The sequence below is a fragment of the Gadus chalcogrammus genome, chromosome 15, assembly GCF_026213295.1.
Source record: "Gadus chalcogrammus isolate NIFS_2021 chromosome 15, NIFS_Gcha_1.0, whole genome shotgun sequence".
Taxonomy (NCBI): domain Eukaryota; kingdom Metazoa; phylum Chordata; class Actinopteri; order Gadiformes; family Gadidae; genus Gadus; species Gadus chalcogrammus.
The window spans coordinates 20,581,774-20,607,273 of NC_079426.1; the positions used below are offsets into that span (position 1 = coordinate 20,581,774).

Consider the following 25,500-nt stretch of genomic DNA (forward strand, 5'->3'; position numbering starts at 1 on the left):
AAGGTTAATTCATCATTATATTTATATACCGCTTTTCAATGACCCAAAGACGCTTACAGTGAAGGGGGGGACCTACCTCACCACCACCAGGTTAGCATAAGTGTGATGATATCTAAATTGAATTCACTTAATAATGACAATAATAATGATCATTCATCGACATAATGCCCTCATAGTGCTGCGCTGGTGGATTTATTTTAAACAGACCGTCTGAGGGAGAGGTAGGACGGCATGGAGAGACACTGCATGCTGGAGCCAGAGAGGATTATATGGAAGATTTGCACCCAGAAGACGACAGGAAGAACATCTTGCTCTGTCTTGCCCCCCTTCCTCTCTATAAAGCCATCCTATCGCTCTCTCAGCCTCTCTTATTCACTCTCTCTTTGTCTTATTCTGCCTCCCGCTCGATCTCTGTCCATTTATGTCTCTTAGCCTTGCGTCTGCTTTCTATTCAGCATCAATTATTCACCTGGGGCAAATTAATATTTCAAAGAATGCTGGACTGGACTCGTCCTCTATACCACCTCTTCGAACGCCTTACCCTCTATTTCCTCTCTCTCTCGCTCTCTCCCTTACTCTAGTCCTCTCACTCTGTTTCACTCTCTCTCTCTCTCTCTGTGTCACTCTCCCTTGCTCTCTCTCTCTGACTCCCTGTCTTTGTCCCACTTGCTCTTATCTATTACTTACTCCTTCATCCCTCCTTCCCCACCAACCTCACACATTATTTTTACCGTGTGTGTGTGTGTGTGTGTGTGTGTGTGTGTGTGTGTGTGTGTGTGTGTGTGTGTGTGTGTGTGTGTGTGTGTGTGTGTGTGTGTGTGTGTGTGTGTGTGTGTGAGTGAGTGTCTGTGTGCATATGTCAGTACACTGTTCTTGTAATGCATTATATGACATGTGCATTGGTGTGAAATCTTAGGTGGACGTGTTTGCTGCTTCTGGTAATAATAACTGTAGGTTCAACCTCGTGCATGCCGTATCTCTACAACCCTTTCTAACTTGTCTGACTGTCTGTCTGTGTAATCTTTTGATGGCTTAGGGTAGGTGTAGCTGGTAGCGACACCAGCCTAAATATTGCGAGTGGAGTAGGTGACGACAACTCCATTTTAGATTCCTTAATGTTATAATATTTATGCTACTCTGGAATTAGTAATATTCAAACGCAAGACGAGTAGAGTTTTCCTTCAGTCCAAAAGGATGCGATAACGTTGGTTAATTGGGTTTACTTCGGAAATACAAAGTTTCAATATAGTCGGGGATCGTTTTGATTTGACTGGCTGGATATCAGCCGATCAGCTACAAAGTCAGGTTGACTGAAGCCCCCCGCCTCATCAAACACTGTGAGACTGTTAGATGTGTGTAAAGGTGAATCCAGGGGAATCTATACATCTCTATCCATTCTATCCGTCGCTCTCTGTTAACTTTGTCACATTGAGAGTGTAAAGATAAAATTGTCAAATGGTCCATGGTATTCACGAGATGACTTCAATGCGTCACTCACTATATGTGACATTATCTCGATGCAGCCGCATGAAGAGAAGCATTAGAGGGACTATAATGGCGGTGTGGTTGTCGGTTTGATGCCCATGTGGAGCTCCACTCCAGGGTACCCAGGCCTGCTGGGGGACTTTAGGCAGTCAGCACACCGCATAATGAATTATTCCAGGTTTCTTAGCCTGCAGGTCCGTCTCTTCACTGCAGTTAATTAATTTGTGTTTGATAACCTCCATAGCCTATAGGATACGTCTTTTCATCCTGCAAACCTGATTATGCACTATTAATGGTGCAGGTCATGGACGGTAATATGATTTTCCCTGTATAACCCAGCGAACCCAGGCAGACACACACCGGGCAAGGCTTTCTATTGATTCAAAGACTATTCAGTGGGTCTGACTGCTTTGCCTGCATTTTCATTTTGTTGTATTAAAGAGACATTCCCTGATTGGTTAGTCATCTGTATTGTGCATGAATTTAGGATTGTTTGGAACTGTTTCAGTTGGGATCCTTACACATGGCCGCTTGAGGAATAGTGCACTAGCACTATTCCTCTCCTGTCACCCTCACCTCATCCAGACTGTGCTGCAGTGGGATGCAGTATCAGCATGAACATTATTGTATTTATATTCTAATCTGGGATTAGAGGAGAGGGATAAACAAAACATGTATATATATATATATATAGAGAGAGAAAGACATTTTTTAAATGCTTTAGTGACGCTGTCAATTGACTTGAGTGGAAAGTTAAAGTAAAAAAAGTGATGAGAGTAAAATATGTGGGCTTTGGTCCCTGTGTCTGTCTTTCTCTCTGTCTCTGTTTGTTATTGGCAATATAATTGCATTTGCTGTGGCCGGCTGTGTGGCAATCTGTCTGCTGGTTCTCTCAGTCTCTCGGTCTCTCGGTCTCTCTCTCACTCTCTCTCTCTCTCTCTCTCATTCCATCACAGCACACCAACCTCATCCTTTGCCCAACACACTCCTAATCCGATGCGATGATGCTGACTGTATGTGTGTCCCCCAGACAACAGATCCACTGCCCAGGTTGGATCAGGTGTCACCTAATCTTCACTCTAAAACTTAGATTGCGAAGATTACCTGAATATGTAATTTCTCCCTCTGTCCGTCTTTCTCTCTCTCTCGCTCACACTCTAATATAGATTGACCAATTTCATTGTCATGGAGTGTAAATTATTTGCTGCAACAATATGTGACAAGAACCTGTCGAATCGAAGTCTATCTCTCTGTCTCCACGGTGAAAGAAGACAAAACATGTGAACACATAAACACACACATTCACACACGCAATCATTCACACACAAAGGTTCTTACAACATATAAACATTGTTGGCTCTGAGGACATCGTAGCCTGTCACTAGTCAGACAGTGTGTTCCTTTGTGTGTGTGTGTTTGTGTGTGTGTGTGTGTGTGTGTGTGCGCGCACATGTGCACAATGCATTTATCCATGCACATACACACATACACACGTGCAATTCAGGGAGGGTAGAGGCTTAATTTGTATTCAAAGGTCTTTTTTCATGAGAATTAGTAGCAGGTGGTTTGATTTATTCTGCACACGCACACACACACACACACACACACACACACACACACACACACACACACACACACACACACACACACACACACACACACACACACACACACACACACACACACACACACACACCGACAGAGACACACACACACACAGACACAAAAACAGACACACACCAACACAAACACACCAATGGCCTGCAGTTACTATTACAAAAATAAATCCATTTGACTGGTGTGCCATCATGATGAAAGTGAAATAGTGTTCCTTGTACTTTCTTTGACCTGATAGAAAGTGCCGTGTTTAATCTGCTTCGTGTCCCTTCTCCTCTCATCCCCCTCTCCTCCTCTCCTCTAACTCTTTCATCCCTCGCTCTTCCGCCTGGCTCGCTCATATTTCACCCAAACCGATTTGTTTCCATGTGTGTCTGTGTGTGTGTGTGTGTGTGTGTGTGTGTGTGTGTGTGTGTGTGTGTGTGTGTGTGTGTGTGTGTGTGTGTGTGTGTGTGTGTGTGTGTGTGTGTGTACAGTGTTACCTGCTTGTTGTCACTGTCCCACTAATGTATTGCAGAGTGAAGGCTAGCCCTATAATCCCAGTTTGAAACCTGGCTAAGCCCAACTTGCCTCATTACAATTTGGTTGCGAGCCTTTTTGTAAATAGTACTTTCACATCACGGTCTGCCCCTTTATGAAAGATAATGACAACCCTGCACATGTATATCTGCACATAAACAAAACCGGAAGAGCTTATATGTAACTCTAGGTAACTCATGTCTCTGCTGCTCCAGAGACCGGGCCACAGCAGAAGATAACATCGGCAGCCTGATAGGGTGGAGTTTGTGGAGGCTGACGACTGAATGTCTTTGTGTTCAGGCTGACGGAGCCGTCGGGATCCCTCACAGATGGACCAATCAACTACAAATACAAGACTAAGTGCACCTGGTTGATAGAGGGCTAGTAAGTATCTGTTTTCTACTCATTTATCCTCTTTGCTTTGTCACTTTGCAAATGTCCTAATTTTCCTTGTTAATTGTGGTTTATGATTTGAATGTACAGCATTTGGGTCATGATGTGCCCACCCCCAGACATGACTTAGCCTCACAGAGCCAGACTCTATTGGCTCTTTGGTTCTGAAATGCGTCCCTCTCTTGTGAGGAGCGTCGCCCTCATCCATGTCTCACTGGGATTGGATGAGCTTCAGCCAGTCGGATCCCACAACCAAGAGGCTGTATAGTGAAGGGGCGTGTATCAAATTAAACGCCATTGGCAAAAGTTACCACGACCATTTCATCATGAATCATCATTTCATCAAGCATCATGAATATTATTCTATTAATTAAAAAATCTCCAAAACGGCCCTGCTCATTGTGGCATGACATCACTCCCAGGGGTGTGCTGATTGGCCGACTGGATGTTGTTCACAGCCAAGCTGCCCGTGTTGGCCAGGTTCCAGACTAATGGCTGCAGTTTGCCAGGTCCAGGCTGACGTCGCCAGGATAAAAAAACACACCACTACCTCACTAAATTCACAATGTTTACTAGTACCTACCAAGTTTTTTATGCTTTTCGGGTTCTTGGTAAGCAATGAGCGAAGTTCCTGAAGAATTCTGAACACACTATAACTATCCTGTTGGTAACATATGGCGTCGAATGACCTTGCCCTCAGTTCCATCTCTAATATCCTCGTTTCTCATTCTCGTTCTCAAGCACGCCCATCCTCACATCCCCACCTCATATCCGTCCCCACATCCCCATGATCGCCCCTTTGCTGTGTGATCCCCGGACCCTCCGGAACCAACTTCACCAGATCGGCTGAATCTTTGACTTGTTGTTAGCGACTTCAAAAACCCAAAAAACTTTTGACAAGCCTTTATAAAGATCTTCATCCCTGTTTTATCTTGTTTTCTTTTGTTCTGTCATTGTGCCATGCTTTTATTTGAAAGTTGTATCTCTTTCCCGTGTGCATTTTATATTAGGTAATAGCTATTTCCCTGCAATCTATGCTATTGCTGTTGGCCATAGAATTGAAGATGGATAAAGGTAAACAAAGGCCTTTTCCCTGATTGTTCTCTTTACTACCTCTCTCTTTATGGTTGATCCCTCTCTATCCTCCCAGTCCTAACGCGGTTCTGCGGCTGCGCTTCAACCACTTTGCCACAGAGTGCAGCTGGGATCACATGTATATCTACGACGGAGACTCGGTCTTCTCCCCCATGGTGGCCGTCTTCAGGTGAACTCCACAAACGCAGACACACACACACACCCACACACATCAACGCCATGCATCACATGAGCCAGGTTTGACACACACCATTCATAACACAATGCATGTAGTATAGACCGTGGAAATTAGTATTCCTGCACCATACACATTATATAAATTACTCTACATAATTTACATTCTATCAAATAGCCTACCTGTAATACATGTACTTTGCATTTTACAAATACCATGTACTATACGTACTTAACTTATTTTTTTAAAACATACGTTATGCATTTACTATAATTTATGTTAAATATTCTACATGGTCATTACATTTTATTGCATAATAGACAATACTATGCCTGTATTTTACACTATATAGAAGACCACACACTATACATTTATTTACAACATGAAAAAACTCCGAGCTATACTTGTAATAAATGCCATACACCATTTAGTTAATGTCAACTGTTCCTTTTCTGCTCAGATGTTCTCTGTTCAGATGTTTATTGAGGTGGAGCAAAATCAATGAGTTTGCCTCCCTCCCTTAGTCTGTCTGTCTGTCTGTCTGTCTGTCTGTCTGTCTGTCTGTCTGTCTGTCTGTCTGTCTGTCTGTCTGTCTGTCTGTCTGTCTGTCTGTCTGTCTGTCTCTCTCTCTCTCTCGCTCTCTCTCTCCCTCTCTCTCTCTCTCTCTCTCCCTCTCTCTCTCTCTCTCTCCCTCTCCCTCTCTCTCTCTCCCTCCCTCTCCCTCCCTCTCTCTCTCTCCCCCCCAGTATAAACTCGTGTCCCAACTGTCTGTCTGTCTGTCTGTCTGTCTGTCTGTCTGTCTGTCTGTCTGTCTGTCTGTCTGTCTGTCTGTCTGTCTGTCTGTCTGTTTGTCTGTCTGTCTGCCTGCCTGCCTGCCTGCCTGCCTGCCTGCCTGCCTTTCTGTCAGCCTGCCTGTCTGTGTGCCTGCCTGTCTTTCTGTCCGCCTGCCTGCTAGATTGCTGCAGACTCTGTGCCATAACAGACCATCTGTAAGGCTCCATATGTCCTTTCAGATGTCGCGTATAGAGTATAAATATATGCATCACAGACTTGCCCCAATAACCCATCTCGTAAATCCATTTTCCAGAAGAAAACAGCGGCAAATTTGCATAATTCCTTATTTCTAGTTTCTATTTATGGAGAAAAACGAAATACAAAACTATTATTATTATTCTTAGTGGTAGTAGTGCTAGCAGTTTGAACATGAACTAATGACAAACCAATAATCATCATGTGGCCCGGTCTAAGCTCAGCCTCCAAACATGTGCCAGGGTTATCGAAACTGAACTGCTCAGGATGCAAAAACATGCAATAATGTTGTGTACATAATGTTTCCTGCCGCTCTGGAAGATGCTGTCTGGGGAGATAGCAGTGGCCGAGGGAGGCTCCTGTGGCCTGTTGGACAAACAAGGGGAGGGGGAGGGACGGCTCTGTGGTGGAATGAGGGAGACTTCACCACCTGTACCATGATGCTATTGCCAACAATAAATAACGTGGCCTGTAGAAGAAGATATTGCAGCACAAATGCAAAGCCACTGAAATGAGTTCAGTGAGGGGAGGAGGGGCTAGACACATTTGTGGAGGAGAATTATAGGCTTTGCTATTCAGGTTCATGGACCGCACTACTAAATATATATACACGCACAATACCTTGTGTTTATGATGTAGTTATTACAGGCAGACCTAATAAAGCTATAACATTTATGAAACAAAATAAAATAGCCTGAATCAAAATAGAGAACAACAAGCTGGAGTGGGTTGAAAAACCAAAGCTAAATCCAGGAGGCCAGTGGATAGTAACATGTACTTTACAGGGGAGTTAATCAGGGCCATCATTTTAATGGGCTAGCAGAGTGCAGTAATGGAAGCCCTTCGTCCCACTATCAAACCAAGGAACTAATCTATAAAATCACTAGCAGGAAAGAGCCTTAGAATCATTTATTGTGTTTGTATTTTGCCTCGCTCTCTTACACATCTCTCTTTGCCATTCGTTCTTTCCCCTCCTCTTGCTTCTCTTCAGCCTCTCTCCCTTACTCTGATGTCTACTCTATCTGTGTTTACCATGCCTACGTCTCTCTCTCCCTCTCTGTTTGTCTGTCTCTCTCTCCCTCTCCCTCTGTTGGTCTCACTCTCTCTGTATGTTTCTCTAGATGAGTCTCTGTGTGTCTCTCTCTCTCTCTGTATGTCTCTCTCAGTGTGTCTCTGTCTCTCCCTATGTTGGCCTCTCTCTCTCTCTAAAGGTCTCTCTCTGTGTGTCTCTCTCTTTCGGTCTCACTCTCTCTGTATGTCTCTCTCTCTCTGTCTCTCTCTCCCTCTGTTGGTCTCTCTCGATGTCTCTCTCTCTCCCTCTGTTGGTCTGTATGTCTCTCTCGGTGTCTCTCTCTCTCACTCTCTCCCTCTCTTGGTCTGTATGTCACTCTCTCTCGCAAGAGACAAGCACGCATGTTTGTGTGTGTGGGGAGCTCACGCTCGGACTCTCTGTGTGTCTCTCTCTCTCTGTATGTCTCTCTCAGTGTGTCTCTGTCTCTCCCTATGTTGGCCTCTCTCTCTCTCTAAAGGTCTCTCTCTGTGTGTCTCTCTCTTTCGGTCTCACTCCCTCTGTATGTCTCTCTCTCTCTCTGTCTCTCTCTCCCTCTGTTGGTCTCTCTCGATGTCTCTCTCTCTCTCTCTCTCTCTCTCTCTCTCTCTCTCTCTCTCTCTCTCTCTCTCTCTCTCTCTCTCTCTCTCTCTCTCTCTCTCTCTCTCTCTCTCTCTATGTCCATCCCAGAGTTAACATTGGTTGAAAAAAGTCAAAGCAAGAACAAGAAAATGCATTTGGGGTTATATGAAAGATATTCTGTGTTTTCCGAAGGCCTGGGGAAACCAATGCTTAGTTGAAACTTTACATAATTAATTGTTTGTTTCATATTTATTGATTCATTAATATTGTTTTGTTAATCAGGTTTTATTTTTGAAGATGTAGAGGAGGTTTGATATTACCTCATCAATATTCATTGTTTCATTTGTAATTACTATTATGAATTATTATTTGTCCCCCCCCTTCCAAAAAATATGCACAAATATTGACCGTGAACCTGAATCATTGATTTCTATCCTTCTCTCTCAGTGGCCTGGTAGTTCCGGACAGCGTGGGGAACGAGACGGTACCGGAGGTGGTGACCACGTCCGGCTACGCTCTGCTCCACTTCTTCAGCGATGCCGCCTACAACCTGACCGGCTTCAACATCGCCTACTCGTAGGATGACCCCACCAAGCCCTCTATGAATCTCTGCCTCTCTTTCCTCCCATTCTGTCCTGAAGCCTTCATGCACTAAATGGTTGTCTGTCTGTAATGCTGCTGCTGTCAGGCAGCCCTACTCTCTGCTCTCCCGCCATTCATCTGCCTGTCTCTCTCTCTCTCTGTTCTCTGTATGTGTCTCTCCATTGCCCACACACACACAACCAAACGCAAACGCACACTATAACACAATTTTGATAACCGGCAACCAGTCAAGACAGAATTGTGTGTCTGTGTGTGTGTGTGTGTGTGCGCACTTGTGCATGTGCTTGCAAATGATGATGAAATAATCTAAGAGGTTGGGCAGTTGTACAACTGTACAGCACAACCCCAAGGCCATAAATGTAATCACACACACACACACAAGGGCACACAAACGCATAACTACATAGTGGGGATTTGGTTGTCATGACAACTCGTCTGTCACAGCGGAAACCTTTATTTGAACCAATTGAAATTTCACCTTCCACTCATCCCTGTGTCTGACTCCTGCCCAGTGTGTCTGACAGTAATTATTATTTAACACTTAGTAGCCCACCATATCGGGTAGCTTGACTATCTGATCAGATTGTGTTATTTGTATTTGCATTACATTATATTATACTTCATGATTGCTTTGTTTAATATTCTATGATGATTTTAATTAAGATGAGGAGATCCTGAAAGTATTTGTTTGCAGTGTACCTACGTATCCTTCTACTCAAGCCAAAATATCAAAAATCACTCTGTCTCTCTCCCTCTCCCCCTGTATCTCTCCCTCCCTCTCCCCCTGTGTCCCCCTCTCCGTCCGTCCGTCCCTCCCTCCCTCCCTCCCTCCCTCTCTCTCTCTCTCTCTCTCTCTCTCTCTCTCTCTCTCTCTCTCTCTCTCTCTCTCTCTCTCTCTCTCTCTCTCTCTCTCTCTCTCTCTTTTCTCTCTCTCTCTCTCTCTCTCTCCCCCCCCCCCCCCCCCCCCCAGTATAAACTCGTGTCCCAACAACTGCTCTGGCCACGGCCGCTGCAGCACGGCCAACTCCATGTCGGGGCGGATGTACTGTGAGTGTGAGGACTACTGGAAGGGCGAGGCGTGCCACGTGCCCTACTGCCGCCAGGACTGTGGCAGCCCGGGCCGCGGCTACTGCGACCTCACCGGGGAGAAGCTGTGTGTGTGCAATGACAGCTGGCAGGGTGAGGACACACACCGGGGGGGGGGGGGGGGTGGGGGGGCATTTTCATCCTCTGGCGGAAAACATCTGAAAAAGGGTTCTTCTCTCGTTGCGCTTCTTCTCTCGTTGTTCATGATTTATGAACGTGAAGACTCTCAGTTTTGGATCAGTAACAACATTGGATAGTTGGTCGAAGAATTGCATCATCTGTTTTGATTTTGTTGAATGAAAAGGAGAGACATTAACCCTTAGGTTATCTCCCCAACCTGTCTCAGTCACAAGACGCTCCAGCTGCTGCTGTTCTTTCATGTTCTTAAGTCATTTACCCCAGGTTAACGTTTGCATAGTTAAGTGTACATCCGTGGTGGGAGTGTTCTCCTTTAATGTACGACATCGTTCCTCCTCCCGTCTGAGGCCCTCTTCTCTGTCAGCGTATTGTCGGAGGCCGCGCTGTCAGCCGCTCTGAATGACACACCGGCCGTGTTGTTTGACAAGAGAGACCTGCATCACCCCCCCCCCCCCCCCCCCCCCTGTGGGCCGTATCGCCTGATGTACAAGACGTGATGCCGAGGTCTGACCCTGTCCTGCTGTGTACTCTTTACTGCGGACTCAGCAGCACCCGTACCCTAGCCCCGGGGCAACGGGGACCTCAAACACGACACGTGTTTGAGTGATAGTGTTCACCGGTCCGCACTGGCAGGCATGCTTTACCTTCAGACCAATATAATACCATAGCTTCATAGTTTCGGGTTCCCGCCCCCAACAGGACATGGATTGCCTCCCGCAGGAAACCACATCTAGCATTCTAGGTTGCGGGACCCTTTTGCGCGTTCCATTCAGAGTCGATCCATGATGTGACTTTAGTTTAGTACTGATGGTGGTCTGGTGCTATTAGCCTACAATATAATCACTCACTTGTATTCTCCTTCTCCATCTTTATTTGCATAAATCCAACAAACCGTGTTCAATTAGGATTTTGGTGTTTGAGATTTCCCAAAGATACCCATTATATAGCCTATTATTGGACCAGTCGTGTTGCTTACTGAGCATAAAAAGGATTTAAAAGGATTAAGAGGCAGACATGCTGGTGTGGTTGACCGGCCAAGCGGGGCAGCTTGTGCACACAAAGAGCCCAGGAACCTCCCCTGGGTGGGACCAATTAGCGTCTTAATTGACAGGGAGTCTGCCCAATTAACTCCAGAATCCTTAATTGGGCTGTGCCCTCCCTAGAGGACACAGTTCATGAGGCTCCATTTCCTAAAATGATCTGCGAAGACTATTAGTCATTATTTCAAGTAATTGCAACTCAGGAAATCGGTAGACACTTACATAGTAGTCAATGTAATTTATATACATATATATTGTATTGTGTGTATATATATATATGTATATACATATATATATATATAGAATTGGCTCAACCCTCCATAACCAATATCTACCATCAAATATGCCATGCATGTCTTGTTCTCATTTGGAAGAAAAACTAAATCCAATGGTGCAGCAATTGATCCATTATATCCATAAGAATCTGTTTGCAGTCATTGGTTGCAGTCATTGGTTTTAGCACTATGATTAGAATTCCAGATCAGAGTCTTATTCCCAGACTGCAGACACAGACTGGCTGCCTTGTTCTCAGGCTGTGGCTCTGGGCAGAGTGAGACCCTGGGCTGGTGGTCGGGGGACTGGTGTGTGAGGTCCAGTGTTCAGGAGGGTCTCAAAGGCCATTCAAGTACAGCGATGTTGGCGAGCCTCACGAGAGCAATCTCAGCACCTGATGCTGAGGTCTCATATCAAGACTGAATCTCAGATTTTATATTTAACATTTAAAATCTGTTATATTTCGAGAAGTTAAATGTGGAGTTTTTAAACTGTCTCATGTGTTTGCTGTGACTGTAGTGAGGTAAGATGATACGAGGTTGCTGCCCTCTGCTGGGTCAATGCTGCCTATACAGGCCAAATCATCACCTTACTGTATTTTGAACTGAAGTCATCTCATCGTTAGATTGCTTAATGATAGAGACGATTAGACCAGTGGAATGGAAGGGCTTTTCTAGCACACATAGAGAGGACTCCATCCATCGTTCTGGGGTCTTCACCTCTTCACCCTTTGTTTCCCAGTGTCTCTCTCTCCCTCTCTCTTTGTCTCGGTTGTTCTCACCTTGCAGAAGGTTGTCCTCTCTGTCTTGTTGTGGTCGTGGGAGCTCTCAGCGTCTCTCCCAGCACAGGGACACCATCAGACAGTAATGATGGCTTTAGTAATGGAATGTGTGCTACTGTCAACCTGCTCCTGATGGAGCTACTTGATGGTTTCCTTGTCTCCCTGAAACGGGGCAATTGGGGTTGTAGGATGGGGGAAGAGTAGAGTAGGGCAGGAATTTCTCTCAGTGACGTGTGCACACACACACACACACACACACACACACACACACACACACACACACACACACACACACACACACACACACACACACACACACACACACACACACACACACACACACACACACACACACACACACACACACACACACACACACACCTCTCTCTCTCTCTCTCTCTCTCTCTCTCTCTCTCTCTCTCTCTCTCTCTCTCTCTCTCTCTCTCTCTCTCATACACAACACATGTCACAACTTTCTGGTTGCCATAGCAACAACAGTGTTGACAACCTGTGTTTTACGTTAATGAGCATTCAATCTTCTTTTGTGCCACAGCTTTTAATGTACGTGTGTGTGTTGATCTTTGCCTCTCCTTTTCAAAATCTTGCTTGGTGTTTTGGTTGAAGGGAAGGCAGATGGATATGAACGTTCTTACCTTTGTGTTGTTTGGTCAGTAAAACATTAAGGGCGCCAAACACTTCATAGTCCACGAAGCTGGAGTGTGACAAGGGTCTAGTAATGGTTCAGCATGTTGGAACAAATTGAACATACCTGATTAAACACATATTGATTTCCGATAGAAAAAAACAATTCCGTTCACCATTAGTTTCCTTTCCACCATCTGTGTTTTGCACTTGCCTTTCTTCCGTCACCATTGGAAACAGACAGACGTCGGCGTCTGTACAGATGTGTGCTGCTTTGGTCTGGTTTCCCACCCAGTTAAAATCCTCAAAGAGGATTAGACTTTGGGAGTTCAGCTGAGTGAGAACATTTAAAGAAAAACACTGCTAAACGGTTCCAGATGTTGTTTTTCCCTCATTGACTTTTGGTGTAATCTAAGATGCTTCCTTCGCTGCGCTGCTGATGACCTGTCCTCTCTCTCCCTCTTTGCTTCTTTCTTTCCTTCGTTCTCGTTCTGCGCTATTAGATAGCGATAAAGTTACAAAATGAGAAAACACAATAGAGACATAGACAATATCATAATTATTACTATTATAATGATAATAATATTAATAATGAAAACAGCATCATTATTTATATTAAAACCATAAAAAAGGCTAAAATGGCTTTTAAAAAAATCCAGGCACTGTATTCAAAGTGCTTGGATTTTTCCTGTGTTAAATCCAGGTATAACATTACCCATTGGTAGGGTAAAGCACAATCAGGATTGCATCAACTAAATTTACAGTTCTACAAGCCAAATATGTATCATAAATAAAATCATAAAAGTAACAAAATATAATAAAAAGGCAGAAGATAAATACATACAATTAATTAGATTGAAAGACTAAGAAAGACTAGATTAAAGCCAGCATCACATAATAAAACCAAATCTAGTAAGCAATTCTTCTGGTTTAAGAAGCAATTTTGAGTCTGCAAGCCTTATCTCCTCTGGCAGGAATTCAAAACTCTGTTGGCAAGAGCGGCGCTTAGATTGAATAGACTGTAGGAAGTGAAGCAGGACTCACCGTCAGCTCTGAGGCTTCCAGAGTGATAAGGGTCGAACATGTCATTACTGTAGCCTGGCGCCAGACCTAGGTGTGCTTAAAAGCCATCAAATCAATTCTTAATTGTAGTCTCCCAGTGCAGGGATGCTCAATATTTGTGTTCTGATAGAAGCAGTTAGAAGCCGTAGCTGCTGTAGTCTGGATGAGTTGGAGAATTATAACATTTGGCTTTGACTACTCCAAACCACTAGATGGTAGTGTTGGGAGACCTTTGTGGCTTTGCTCAAAGCCTTTCAACAGCTGCATTACTCCTTCATGTTTAACAGAACGGAAATGCAATGTTTTATTTCAATTTTTGTTCTTCTTATTTTTATGGATGTATTTTTACAAGCTTTGTGTGCCGTGATGGACAGGCCAGTGAAAAACCCTCAGGAAAGTGGGTTGAAAGAGTAAAGGGATGACATGTTTTATAGGTCCGCACGTTAGAATAGTTGTATAGTCTATAGTTGGCCACTACCTCCCCCGCTTAATCATCTAAAGTTTCAATAATCCATCTCTCCCCCCCAGGTCCAGACTGCTCTCTCCCCATCCCGTCCACCGAGGCCTTCTGGGTGGTGCCCAGCGTGAAGCCCTCCCCCCAGTCCCTGGGCCGCGCCTCTCACCAGGCCCTGGTCCACTCCGGCCTCATGTGGGTGGTGGGGGGCTACTCCTTCAACTACTCCTACTACCACATGGTCATCAAGTAAGCCACATACAACACCATTATCTAGCCCGTCACTGAGGCGTTGCCTGGGTCTCAGACGTGTTTAGTAAGGGTCATGTCCCGTATTCCGACCATGCTTCCAACCACGACCTGTGTTTGTTGTTGCATTGATTTAAGGTGGATCGAGACGTTTCTCAAGCATGTTTCAATCTTAAGACTCAACTGGTTTTGGTCACCTAATGTTATGACAGATTTTTTTGTTGTTGTTGTCAATTATGGATTTATTGAAGTTCAATGATTTTAAAGCATAATTTAAACTGGTTCAATGCTTTATAAATCCTCTCTCTAAGTTACAACCTGGAGACCAGCACGTGGGAAGCGGTGGCCGGCGCCAGTGGTCCACTGCCCCGATACGGACACTCACTGGCGCTGCACCAGGTAAAGACCCTCATACAGGGGTCACCAACAGAGGGGTCACGCACACAGAGGGGCCACTCACACAGGGGTCACTCACACGGGTCACTCACAGGGGTCACTCACTGAGGGGTCACTCACAGAGGGGCCACTCACAGGGGTCACTCACAGGGGTCACTCACAGGGGTCACTCACAGGGGTCACTCACAGAGAGGCCACTCACAGGGGTCACTCACAGAGGGGTCACTCACAGAGGGGCCACTCACAGAGGGGCCACTCACAGAGGCGCCACTCACAGAGGGGTCACTCACAGAGGGGCCACTCACAGAGGGGCCACTCACAGAGGGGTCACTCACAGAGGGGCCACTCACAGAGGGGCCACTCACAGAGGGGTCACTCACTGAGGGGTCATTCACACAGGGGCCACTCACAGAGGGGTCACTCAAGGACAGCAATGACGGGCAAGCTACTTAGAAAAAAATGCTACGGAATGTAGCTACTTAATAGACTGAAGCTACCCCCCAGTAGCAGTTTAGTACATCAAACAGATAGATTTTTCTCACATTGAACCAACTTCAATAAGGTCATGCTTTGTCAGTCTGTCAGTCAGCTAAAAGTAAGTCAATTTGAGAGGTAGGCAAAAATATGCAATAAGCTGTGCTTTCTGCTCCAAAAACCCCCATAAAACTACAACATCTGCTCCACATAATAACAGAAAGCAGGTGTGTGTGTGTGTGTGTGTGTGTGTGTGTGTGTGTGTGTGTGTGTGTGTGTGTGTGTGTGTGTGTGTGTGTGTGTGTGTGTGTGTGTGTGTGTGTGTGTGTGTGTATCATGCATCACACCGGTAGGCAGCACGCTGGTATGCCGCACCAACAAACATACAAAATATAACATCTTGCCCGTTGTAACTGCCATCGTTAATGCAGCAGAGAAAGATATGCTTTAGACACTAGTACCTAACATATGCCTAGTCGCAGTTCTACGGATTACCTTCAAACAAGCCCTGGCCAGTGGCCACATCTACAAACAACTGAGGCAAACACATGACCCCGTCCCGCAACCACCATCGGACGGTGAAGACCCCCCCGTGGATTTGAACAACTACGTGGGCCAACTTCAATGCCATGAATGGACAATGTTCGAGACTCATGAAAGACAATTCAGGAAATCATTGGAAACCAAACTACTCCAAGAAAGAGCTTACTTTGCCTGCCCCGGCGATCCAGCGAAGTGGAGTAAAGTGGCAGTAACCGGAGTATTCTTCCAAATGGACTATTCCGCACAGGAAATAACAACGGGGAAGAGTTTGGATTACCAATCCTGAAATACGCGACACAGATTCTAAAAAAGTTGCCATTGAGCGATAAACATCGAACGGAGCTTACACCGGCTTCCATTATTTCCTGGATTGAGAAACAGTTGATCTTCGTGAGAGACATCATCCAACCATCGCTCAGCAGAGGGGCAGCAGACAAATGCCAAAGGACAGTAAGCAGAGCCAAACTGTCATACCTATGGCCGCACCGCAGGTCCAAAGCTATTGACATAATTCTAAATAATTGCATGTTTCCCTCCCCCCAGCCAACTGTCAATGATACTACTGACGTTTATAAGTACTATATGACCAAATGTCAATCACCCCCGACCCAAACTCTGTCCCCGCCCTCTTGGTCCACAAGCATAGAGACAGTTATCCCAGATTATTATCCATCCACTGCTAAATTCACTTTTGAGGAAGTAAATAAAGTTATTTCCCACCTGCCAAATAACAGTGCCAGTGGTTTCGATGGGGTGACATATGAGACCATCAAAGCCAGAAAACCCCAGTCCACCCAAATAGGCCTACTAACATATTTATTTAACACCTGTTTGATTAATGGAAAGGTGCCAGGATCATGGAAGGGGGCCCTCAGCCATAGAATACCTACGAAAGACAACATTCCAAGCGACCCATCCACATGGAGAGACATCTCTCTCCTTCCCACTGTCTAGAACATCTTTATGAAATGTCTGCTTGGCCGCATCCTCCCATTGCTTGTAGACACAGGCATCCTCTCACCCAAACAAAAAGCTTACATATACAGACAGGGTGTGAACAAGCATGTGTTCTGCCTTAAAACTGGAGTTGATGATTTTAAACATGAATCATGTAAACTTTATATGTATTCCTGGATTTTAGAGATGCCTTGGAACACTATCCCACAAAATGATGCTGAGTGCACTGGAGGAGATCCTCTACCTCATCATGTATATAAGGGATCTTTTCTGCAGGTGATCTGTGGACACCAACTCACAGAGCCCATTCCGCTCCAGCTGCTGTTGGGGAGGACATCCTCTGTTTCGCTGCCAAAGCTAAACTGCAGGTGCTACCTACCAAATACAATCTGGCATTATGGTACCCTGCACACCACCATCCACACTGTATAATGCACTCTGGCCATCAACTTGAATCAGTTGATTAAATTGTGAATGGCTGTACTATGTACAAAGGACTGTATATTGCACGCCATGACCGACTTGTCGATCTTATTTCCAGCAATGTTGAAGAAGTATTTCTAGAAAATGTGACCATGTACAAACATTCACGCATCATGCCGGAATGGTTTAACAGCTCTATTGATGTGTTTTGTAACATCCAAAATACCCCTGATGTTGTGTTTTTAAACAGAGACAGAAGGGAAGTGCTCTTCCTTGAGATAGGCTGTGTGTTTGATCTGTACATGGAAATTGCTTTCAACGATAAAATCGTTAAATACCAGCCCATTCTGGAAATACTAAGGGACCTAGGCTACCAATGCAAGCTAACAGTGTTTATTTTTGGCAGCTTGGGGCGTGTCCACAACCGTGTTTTCTGTGGGTTAAGGCTGGCAAGGCTCTCCAGCAGAAAAGGAGAAGTTTTTTGTGCCCTTGAACAAAGACTTATCTCATCTCTGAAATATTTGAATCCTGTCTCTTGAAATGTGATCGGTGGATTCAAATTAAGAATTAAAATGTGTGTGTGTGTGTGTGTGTGTGTGTGTGTGTGTGTGTGTGTGTGCGTGTGCGTGTGTGTGTTTGTGTGTGTGTGTGTGTGTGTGCGTGTGTGCCTGCGTGTCTGTATTTCCCTGCAGCAGACAAGTGCTTCTGTCTGCTGCATATTCAGGTCTTACTTCGAGCTAGCGTCCCTTAAGGATCAAGTTTAATTTCAGACGGCAACAGAAAAGGCTCTGCTTTGCTTGGGCTTCAGAAATGCTCAAGCACAGCGTGTTTGGGGGCTCTAGTCATTACCCCCAATGAGAAGAGCTGTTATCGTAGCCGTTGTGTTGTGTTAAGATGCTGTTTGAAACCCTGAAAACCCAAGAGCTTATTAAGAGTTTAATAAACATACACTAAATGACACAAACGGCCCCAACGTTTGGCCGTTTTCTTTGATCACATGACGGACAGACCATACCCTGATAGGCCGGCAGTCGGGTAAAATACCTTCAGCCTCAATCACCACGCTGTCCTTGGAATACCCAAATATTGAATTTTCTGATCCTCCTTTTGACAACTTAAATATGAGTAATATTGTATTAAGAATATCGGAAAACTTTTAATGCCTTGTTGCATGTAAAAAATTCAATGGATTTATATAATATTACGCAATATTTACAGAACTGTTTTATGACAATCACTACAAGAAAAGGGAAGAAAAATAACAACTGATTGGTCAAATACGTGAAACCTGATGGACATTGGGGCAGGCAATAGCCACAGTGTAATTGTTAGCTTTGTCCACTAGATGTCACTAGATGTATTCCATGAGCCCTGTTAATGTTAATTATTTCACCTGTCCATTATATACTCCTGTATCCTGGTTGTAGTTTGTCTGTACATATGTGTGACCTGTGTCTCCTGCTCCCAAAGGTAAAAATTTGGGTCATGCTGTTCAAGAAATCATTGAAAAAGTCTGTTTCTACTCAACTCCTGAAATGTGTCATTACTTATCGTAGGGGTGCCATGCCACCAGGTGTGTGTTGGATTAGCGATTACAAGCTTTCTGAAAATCTGCCCTTCTCTGTTCCTTCGTGTTATCACACGTGGCCGTGTCCACCTAGATGTATGATTGATGCATATGCATAAAATATCATATATTAGAAGGCACTTAAACTTTTGCGTTGGATTTATTTTAGGTATTTTTATTTAGCACAATTTGTAATTTGTCTCGATAAACACTGGCCGATGTCAATCCTCCTGCTTGTTCCCGTCTAAGCTCATATCCCTCCATTTCCGCCCGTAAATAACCAACACAGGACACAGGATTAAGGCCCAGATTTCATTGTAAGCAGCATTGATAAATGAGGGCCCTTCGCCACAGAGGTGGAACAGGATGGGTGAACACGAGTGTATCTCCGTTAATTATTGGCACTGGCTCATCATCAAACGTAATGAGCTAAACGTCGCTGTTAAAAGCCTAATGTCAGATCCAGTGATCTGAACAGATAAAAAGGATAATTCTCCGTAAATTTGTTGATACATTTTGGGTTGAGAAATAACAAAATAAATGACTTTTTTGCATTGGTTTAGCATCCCGTAGCATGCAGAATGTAATGGTGACACCACAGTGCTACATTTCCCCAGGTTGGGATGGGAATTGAGATGGAAGCAACTTCTCTGTAGCTCACTGCAAATTAAGTTAAACACAGCGTTTACCAAATGACACATAGCCACAGTTGTCTACAAAAAGGTAAGCTATTTAAGTGGTCCTTGTTATTAAAGACAGTGACACAATATCTCATGCTACTGTTTCCCTTACAGCTCATATACCACTGCATGGCTCAGTCTGATTATCTAAACTATTGTCAGCTGCTAGTTGCTAGCGATATCAACAATGGCAACTATCAATTCTTACTCTGGTGTTTCACTGTGTTTCAAATATTGACAGCACCCGGCGCAAATGACATATTGTCTTGAGACAGTTTATACAGCCAAAACTGAATTTATGAGGCATGGGAGAAAAGAAGTAGTGGTTGATGATTCCTCTCTGCGAGCTACGTCAGTGGTATGTGGTTGGTGTCAAGAGGGCTCAGCTGTGATAGCTATTGAGATTGTAATAAATGTGGTTTTATTTATTTTATTTGTTTACATTATTATTTATTTTCTTCGACCTCATGAGAGGTGTTGATGAGTGCTACAGACAAAGTGTCGGTCAGGCTGAGGAACACTAGTGCTACAGACAAAGTGTCCGTCAGGCTGAGGAACACTAGTGCTACAGACAAAATGTCCGTCAGAGTGAGGAACACTAGTGCTACAGTACAGACAAAGTGTCCGTCAGAGTGAGGAACACTAGTGCTACAGACAAAGTGTCCGTCAGAGTGAGGAACACTAGTGCTACAGACAAAGTGTCCGTCAGAGTGAGGAACACTAGTGCTACAGTACAGACAAAGTGTCCGTCAGAGTGAGGAACACTAGTGCTACAGACAAAGTGTCCGTCAGAGTGAGGAACACTCGTGCTACAGTACAGACAAAGTGTCCGTCAGAGTGAGGAACACTAGTGCTACAGACAAAGTGTGAGGACACTTGGGCTACAGACAAAGTGACCATCAGGGTGAGGAAGACTAGTGGTTCACTAAACACATCAAAATATGTCTTCAATGAGCAGAACAGCAGCTTTTGGACCCATCTGGCCAACTGGACTCTCAAATAACATTTGTGGAACTCTTGAGGCCTCAGAAGCTTTTTGACGGGTTTAAGTCATGTGAAGAGCTCAGTATTTCATTGTGGTTACTTCGCTCTCCAGAGCTATCCCTTACACGGGAGTTGAGTCAGGTAGGTTCTGTGTTTTTGGAAAGGAAATACTGAAGGAGATGAAGTGAAGATAAAGGCCAAGCATGGGGGGAAAGTGAGATCTGATCCAGTAAAGGAAAGAGTGGTGGGACAGGCTCCACACACACACACACACACACACACACACACACACACACACACACACACACACACACACACACACACACACACACACACACACACACACACACACACACACACACACACAACCCCCCCCCCCCCAACACAGACACACACACACACACACATACACACACACACACACACACACACACACACACACACACACACACACACACACACACACACACACACACACACACACACACACACACACACACACACACACACACACACACAATGCAATTCACAAACTGCAAAGTGTCTCAAGCTACTGAACAGATGACACAGAGCAGGCCCTCCGTCCCATCTCCATTACACATCCACATGGAGTGTATTAAGTCGCACACACGCACGCACACACACATAAAAAAATGCAAGCTTGTCCCTGGTGTTCCTATATCACATTGTTTGTGTCGGTATGACCTCCACCAGAAGTTGGGAACTTGTTTGAGCTCGTCTGACACAACGCACCAACAGCATCTTCTGCTCAGCACCAACGTGATTAGAACCATAAGAGGAGGGACTGTACCATCCTATCTGCCTTGGTTCTTTTATTCAGAGGGGAAACTATTGCTTTCTGTTTTAATCCTCACTTTCTGTTCTAATACTATCACAACTACCATTTGTGTTGTGTGTTTAGTTCCCCTCGTGTTCGGCGAAGGCCTCTGGTACCAATTAACCATACTGGATGAGCAGACAACAACAGGGGGTGTGATGAGCACACAGTGATCAACCGCCAACGCAACACATTAGAAGGGGTTGTGAAGCCTAGCAGCCTCACGTGACCCAGTGTGTGGAACAGTCAGTCAGGTGGGAGAGGGCTAAGCTTGGTTTAACTGCCTGACACTCAGAAATGATTTGTCTGTGATGCGAGGCATGTGGGAGTATAAGAGTGTTAGTAGAAGAAGGTCATATGCCCATCTCAAAATCAACTTCACTCTTTTCTGTGTTCAAAGGGTGTGATGAACGTGTGTTGATAAAGCGCGTGTTGTGACGTCTTCCAGGTGGCTGCTGTCCCTCCATGGTGACGTGCAGCAGTAGAGACGCTACATGTGTAATCACACTGCAGCCCAGATGGGCTCTGATGTTGGAAAGCCATCTGTCTTCAGAAGGAGTCCCATGCAGCAACTCCGTCACCGCTAATATGTGTCCCATGACGGGTTATATTAATATATAACAACAGCCGTCCCTCACTGACCTGTCACTCCTTTTTGTATAACGGTTTACTAGTAACTCAGAGATTGACAAGTCTTTGTTGTAGTGTTGTTGAAGACTCTCCATTTTCTGCTATTTTCTGGTCTGTGTTGCAAGCCAAAGGAAATTAATCTGCATAAAACTGTTCATGTTGTTTCTCATACAGTGTTAACAGAGCTATGAATGTAGACCCCTCATGATGAAGCAGCTTCAAGGCCTTTGTTGAAAAAGGACAATTTATGTTTCTGATAAACAGCTTTTTACTTGTTTGGGTCCTCTGTGCCGGTTTTTTATTTTACTCTGAATGTTGATGTTTCCCGAGATGCAACTCTACGCCTACGAGCACGTGAGCACATCCACGTCCTCATCAGCTCCTCCACTTCAATCCCATCCTGCCCTGTTCCTGCACCTCACCCAGGATTAGGAGGGAGACACTAAATAGGTTGGCAGTAGCTCAGGAGGTAGAGCGGGTTGACTGGTAATCGGAAGGTTGCTGCTTCGATCCCCAGCTCCTCCTAGCTGAGTGTCGAGGTGTCCCTGAGCAAATCACCTCACCCTGACTGCTCCTGACGAGCTGGCTATCACCCTGCGTGGTTGACTCTGCCGTCGTTGTGGGATTGCGTGAATGAATTGAATTGTGGTTGTAAGTCGCTTTGGATAAAAGCGACTTACCCCTAATCCCCTAAATGTGAAATACAAACATGGGATGGATGGTGTGCTGATTAAAACCACTCTCCCTGCAGGGCGACATTCACATGTTTGGCGGGAAACTGGAGGGAGGGCCATCCAACGTGACGGACGAGCTGTGGGTGTTCAACATTCTCCAACGCACCTGGACGCTACGCCAACCGGCCCCGCCCCCGCCGCACGCCCAGGAGGGCCACTCGGCCCACCTGGTGGAGCTGGCCAGCGGCGAGCCGGTCATGCTGGTGTTCTTCGGGTACTCACCTATCTACAGCTACATCAGCAAGGTCCAGGAGTACAACCTGCGTGAGTGGCATCATCTATTAAACATAGTCCACTAGTTCTCATTATGAGCGCTGTTATCACAGGATATCATTAAACACGTTCTATTGAACATAGGCCTGTGATTGTCATTATTAACACTGTTAACACAGGGGTTTTTTAAAAGTCGTAGGCAGTCTCCATCTCACTTTTTGGTCTTGGTCGATGGTTTTTAAACATTTTTTTATACTTGGGAGGTTTTCAATATAACCACTAGATGGCGGTATTAGTCTGTGTACTGGACCTTGGAAATCAGAGCTGGAGACAGATAGACACTGCTTGAGGGATGCTAACATACACACACCCACTAGGGAAGCAGAGTACCCCCAACACACACAAACTGCAGCGGTGTTTGCACTCACACACAAACACAGACACACTTGGGATCATAGCTAACCAAGTATTTACATGTATTTATATTGTTAAATACTTGATTCTGATTGGTCAATACCGTCCCAAGGTTGTGCATTATTTTGCATTCTTCAATAACGGGACACCTGTGCCTTTTAACAATTCCAAATAAAGTTGGTACGGATTGAACAATGAAAATAATGGTCAAACACAATGGACCAGATCTTCTTGACTATGCAAAAACAATATTCTCACAGCACCGCAGAACAATATCTTAACTTCAGATGATTAAGTCGATGAAAAGCCAATAACTTTATGGTTGAAAGTAAGCATTATGTAATTATGGCAAAATGTTATTGGAAATTGGTATTCGAAAATGCGAAAGATAAATGTTTGATGTGTAACTCCTTACGTTAATACACTTTCTAAATGTAAACACACCTACTGGTTAGAAGTGTTTGTATAGAATATACGCCCAAGCAACCTTGGCGGCTTTAGTACAAATACAAGTAAGTGGACACACACACACACAGGCAGACACATACACACGGACACACACACGCAGACCGGTGGTTAAGGCTGGGCGCCTAGGCCCAAGTGTCTGGCTGAAGACAGTGATTAATGTTGGCGCTGAATCCTCCCACTCCCTCCCTCTCATCTCTCTCTAACTTTTTCCTGGCCTCCGTCACCTCCCCCTCCGTTTCTGTAAAAACACCACCATATGTTCTCCGGCTCTAGGATCATTGGCTTCTCACCACCGTGTGCTCCTAGCATTTCCCCATTTTACTTCAACACTACCTCTTTTTTTTTCTCGCACACCCCATATTTTCTCACGCCTCTCTCCTCTCCCCCCCTCCTCTCCTCTCCCCCCAGTCCCTCACAGACATTCATCTATCCCTATCGCCTGCTCTGCTGTCATGATATCACTTTCTTCACCTCACCTCTTGTTTCTTCCCTTCTTTTTCCTCCTCCCCCACTCTCTCCCACTCTCCGTTGCTCTGGTTCTCTGCCTCATCTGTCCTACTGTCTTTCTTTCCACCCCTTAGATCCATCCTCTCTATCACTCCCCCACGCTCTGCTAATACTACATGTAACACTTCTCTCTGTCTGTCTGTCTGTCTGTCTGTCTGTCTGTCTGTCTGTCTGTCTGTCTGTCTGTCTGTCTGTCTGTCTGTCTGTCTGTCTGTCTGTCTGTCTGTCTGTCTGTCTGTCTGTCTGTCTCTCTCTCTATCTCACTCTCTGTCTGACTCCCTGTCTCCCTGTGGGTGGGTGTGTGTGTGTGTGTTTGAGTCTCTCTCTCTCTCTCTCTCTCTCTCTCTCTCTCTCTCTCTCTCTCTCTCTCTCTCTCTCTCTCTCTCTCTCTCTCTCTCTCTCTCTCTCTCTCTTTATCCGATTATGTTCTCCACCTCAGTCCACATACCGCAAACAACGTTTTCCATGTCCTTTTCTCAGCCTTTAATATTTTTATTATTTTCTCTTTTCTCTCCCCATTTCTCTCCTCCCCCTTGCCCCTGTCTTGAGTTGTTTGCCATTAGTTTGTAGTCAGACATAGCAGGAGTGGCAGGGGGGTGGGGGAATGGGTGTTAAACATGAACTAAAAGGGATTTAATGGCCACTCACTGAAGCAGGTTCTGTGCAATTATCAGACGCAGGAAAGACAAGCGATGCCCTTCTGTTGTCCTCCTCTCTCCGCTGCCACCTCATTCCTCCCGCTCTCGCTCTCTCCTTTCACGTCACCTTACACTCTCTCTCCTCTTGCACTCTCTCTCACCTCGGTCGGGGCCCCCCGTCGGCTTCACCGCTGCTCGTCTGTTTAGAGCTAACTGCCCTTCTGTCTGCCTGTTTATTTGGCTGTAGGCCTGCCTGTTTTTTAACGTGTAGGCCTGCCTGTTTTTTTGTCTGAAGGCCTGCCTGTTTGTTTGCCTGCAGGCCTGCCTGTTTCTTTGCCGTTCCGTCTAACTGTTTGTTCTCCTGTAGGTCTGCCTGATAGTGTGGCTGCCTGTTTGACTTGGTTTGCTTGTGGGTTTCCTGTTGTTTGTGGGTCTTTTGTCAGACCTCAATGACTGCTGGGCTGTCTCTGTTTTTCTCACGTTTCATCCCTCTCTCAGTCCCACCCCCTCTGTTTCTCTGTAAGTGTTTGTTTTCATCCCATCCGTTGTCCTCTGCTCTTCTCTGATAGTTCATCTGAGATGTTGTTCCATGTGTGTGTTCTTGCCGTCTTTTAGGTTGTGTTATTGTTGTTGATGTTGTTCTCTTTAATAGGATCAGAGGTTGTGTGTATTTTGGTCTGGATTTCGTTTTTGTAATCCAGTGTTATTCATACCTGAACCCCTCTGCATCCCACCTGCAATACAAAGTAAATGGAATGCATTT

General features: G+C 45.1%; 1 protein-coding gene across 1 annotated transcript in view; it reads left to right on the forward strand.

The window, feature by feature from the left end:
- The window catches only part of LOC130404302 (attractin-like protein 1), a 226,272-nt gene that overhangs the window by 16,911 nt on the left and 183,861 nt on the right, over positions 1-25,500 (forward strand). Inside the window, exons 2-8 of the mRNA XM_056608961.1 lie at positions 3,922-4,005; positions 5,165-5,278; positions 8,391-8,519; positions 9,517-9,725; positions 14,097-14,271; positions 14,583-14,670; positions 22,515-22,761. Of these exons, the coding sequence (XP_056464936.1) occupies positions 3,922-4,005; positions 5,165-5,278; positions 8,391-8,519; positions 9,517-9,725; positions 14,097-14,271; positions 14,583-14,670; positions 22,515-22,761 (1,046 nt within the window). The remainder of the gene's footprint in view (positions 1-3,921; positions 4,006-5,164; positions 5,279-8,390; positions 8,520-9,516; positions 9,726-14,096; positions 14,272-14,582; positions 14,671-22,514; positions 22,762-25,500) is intronic.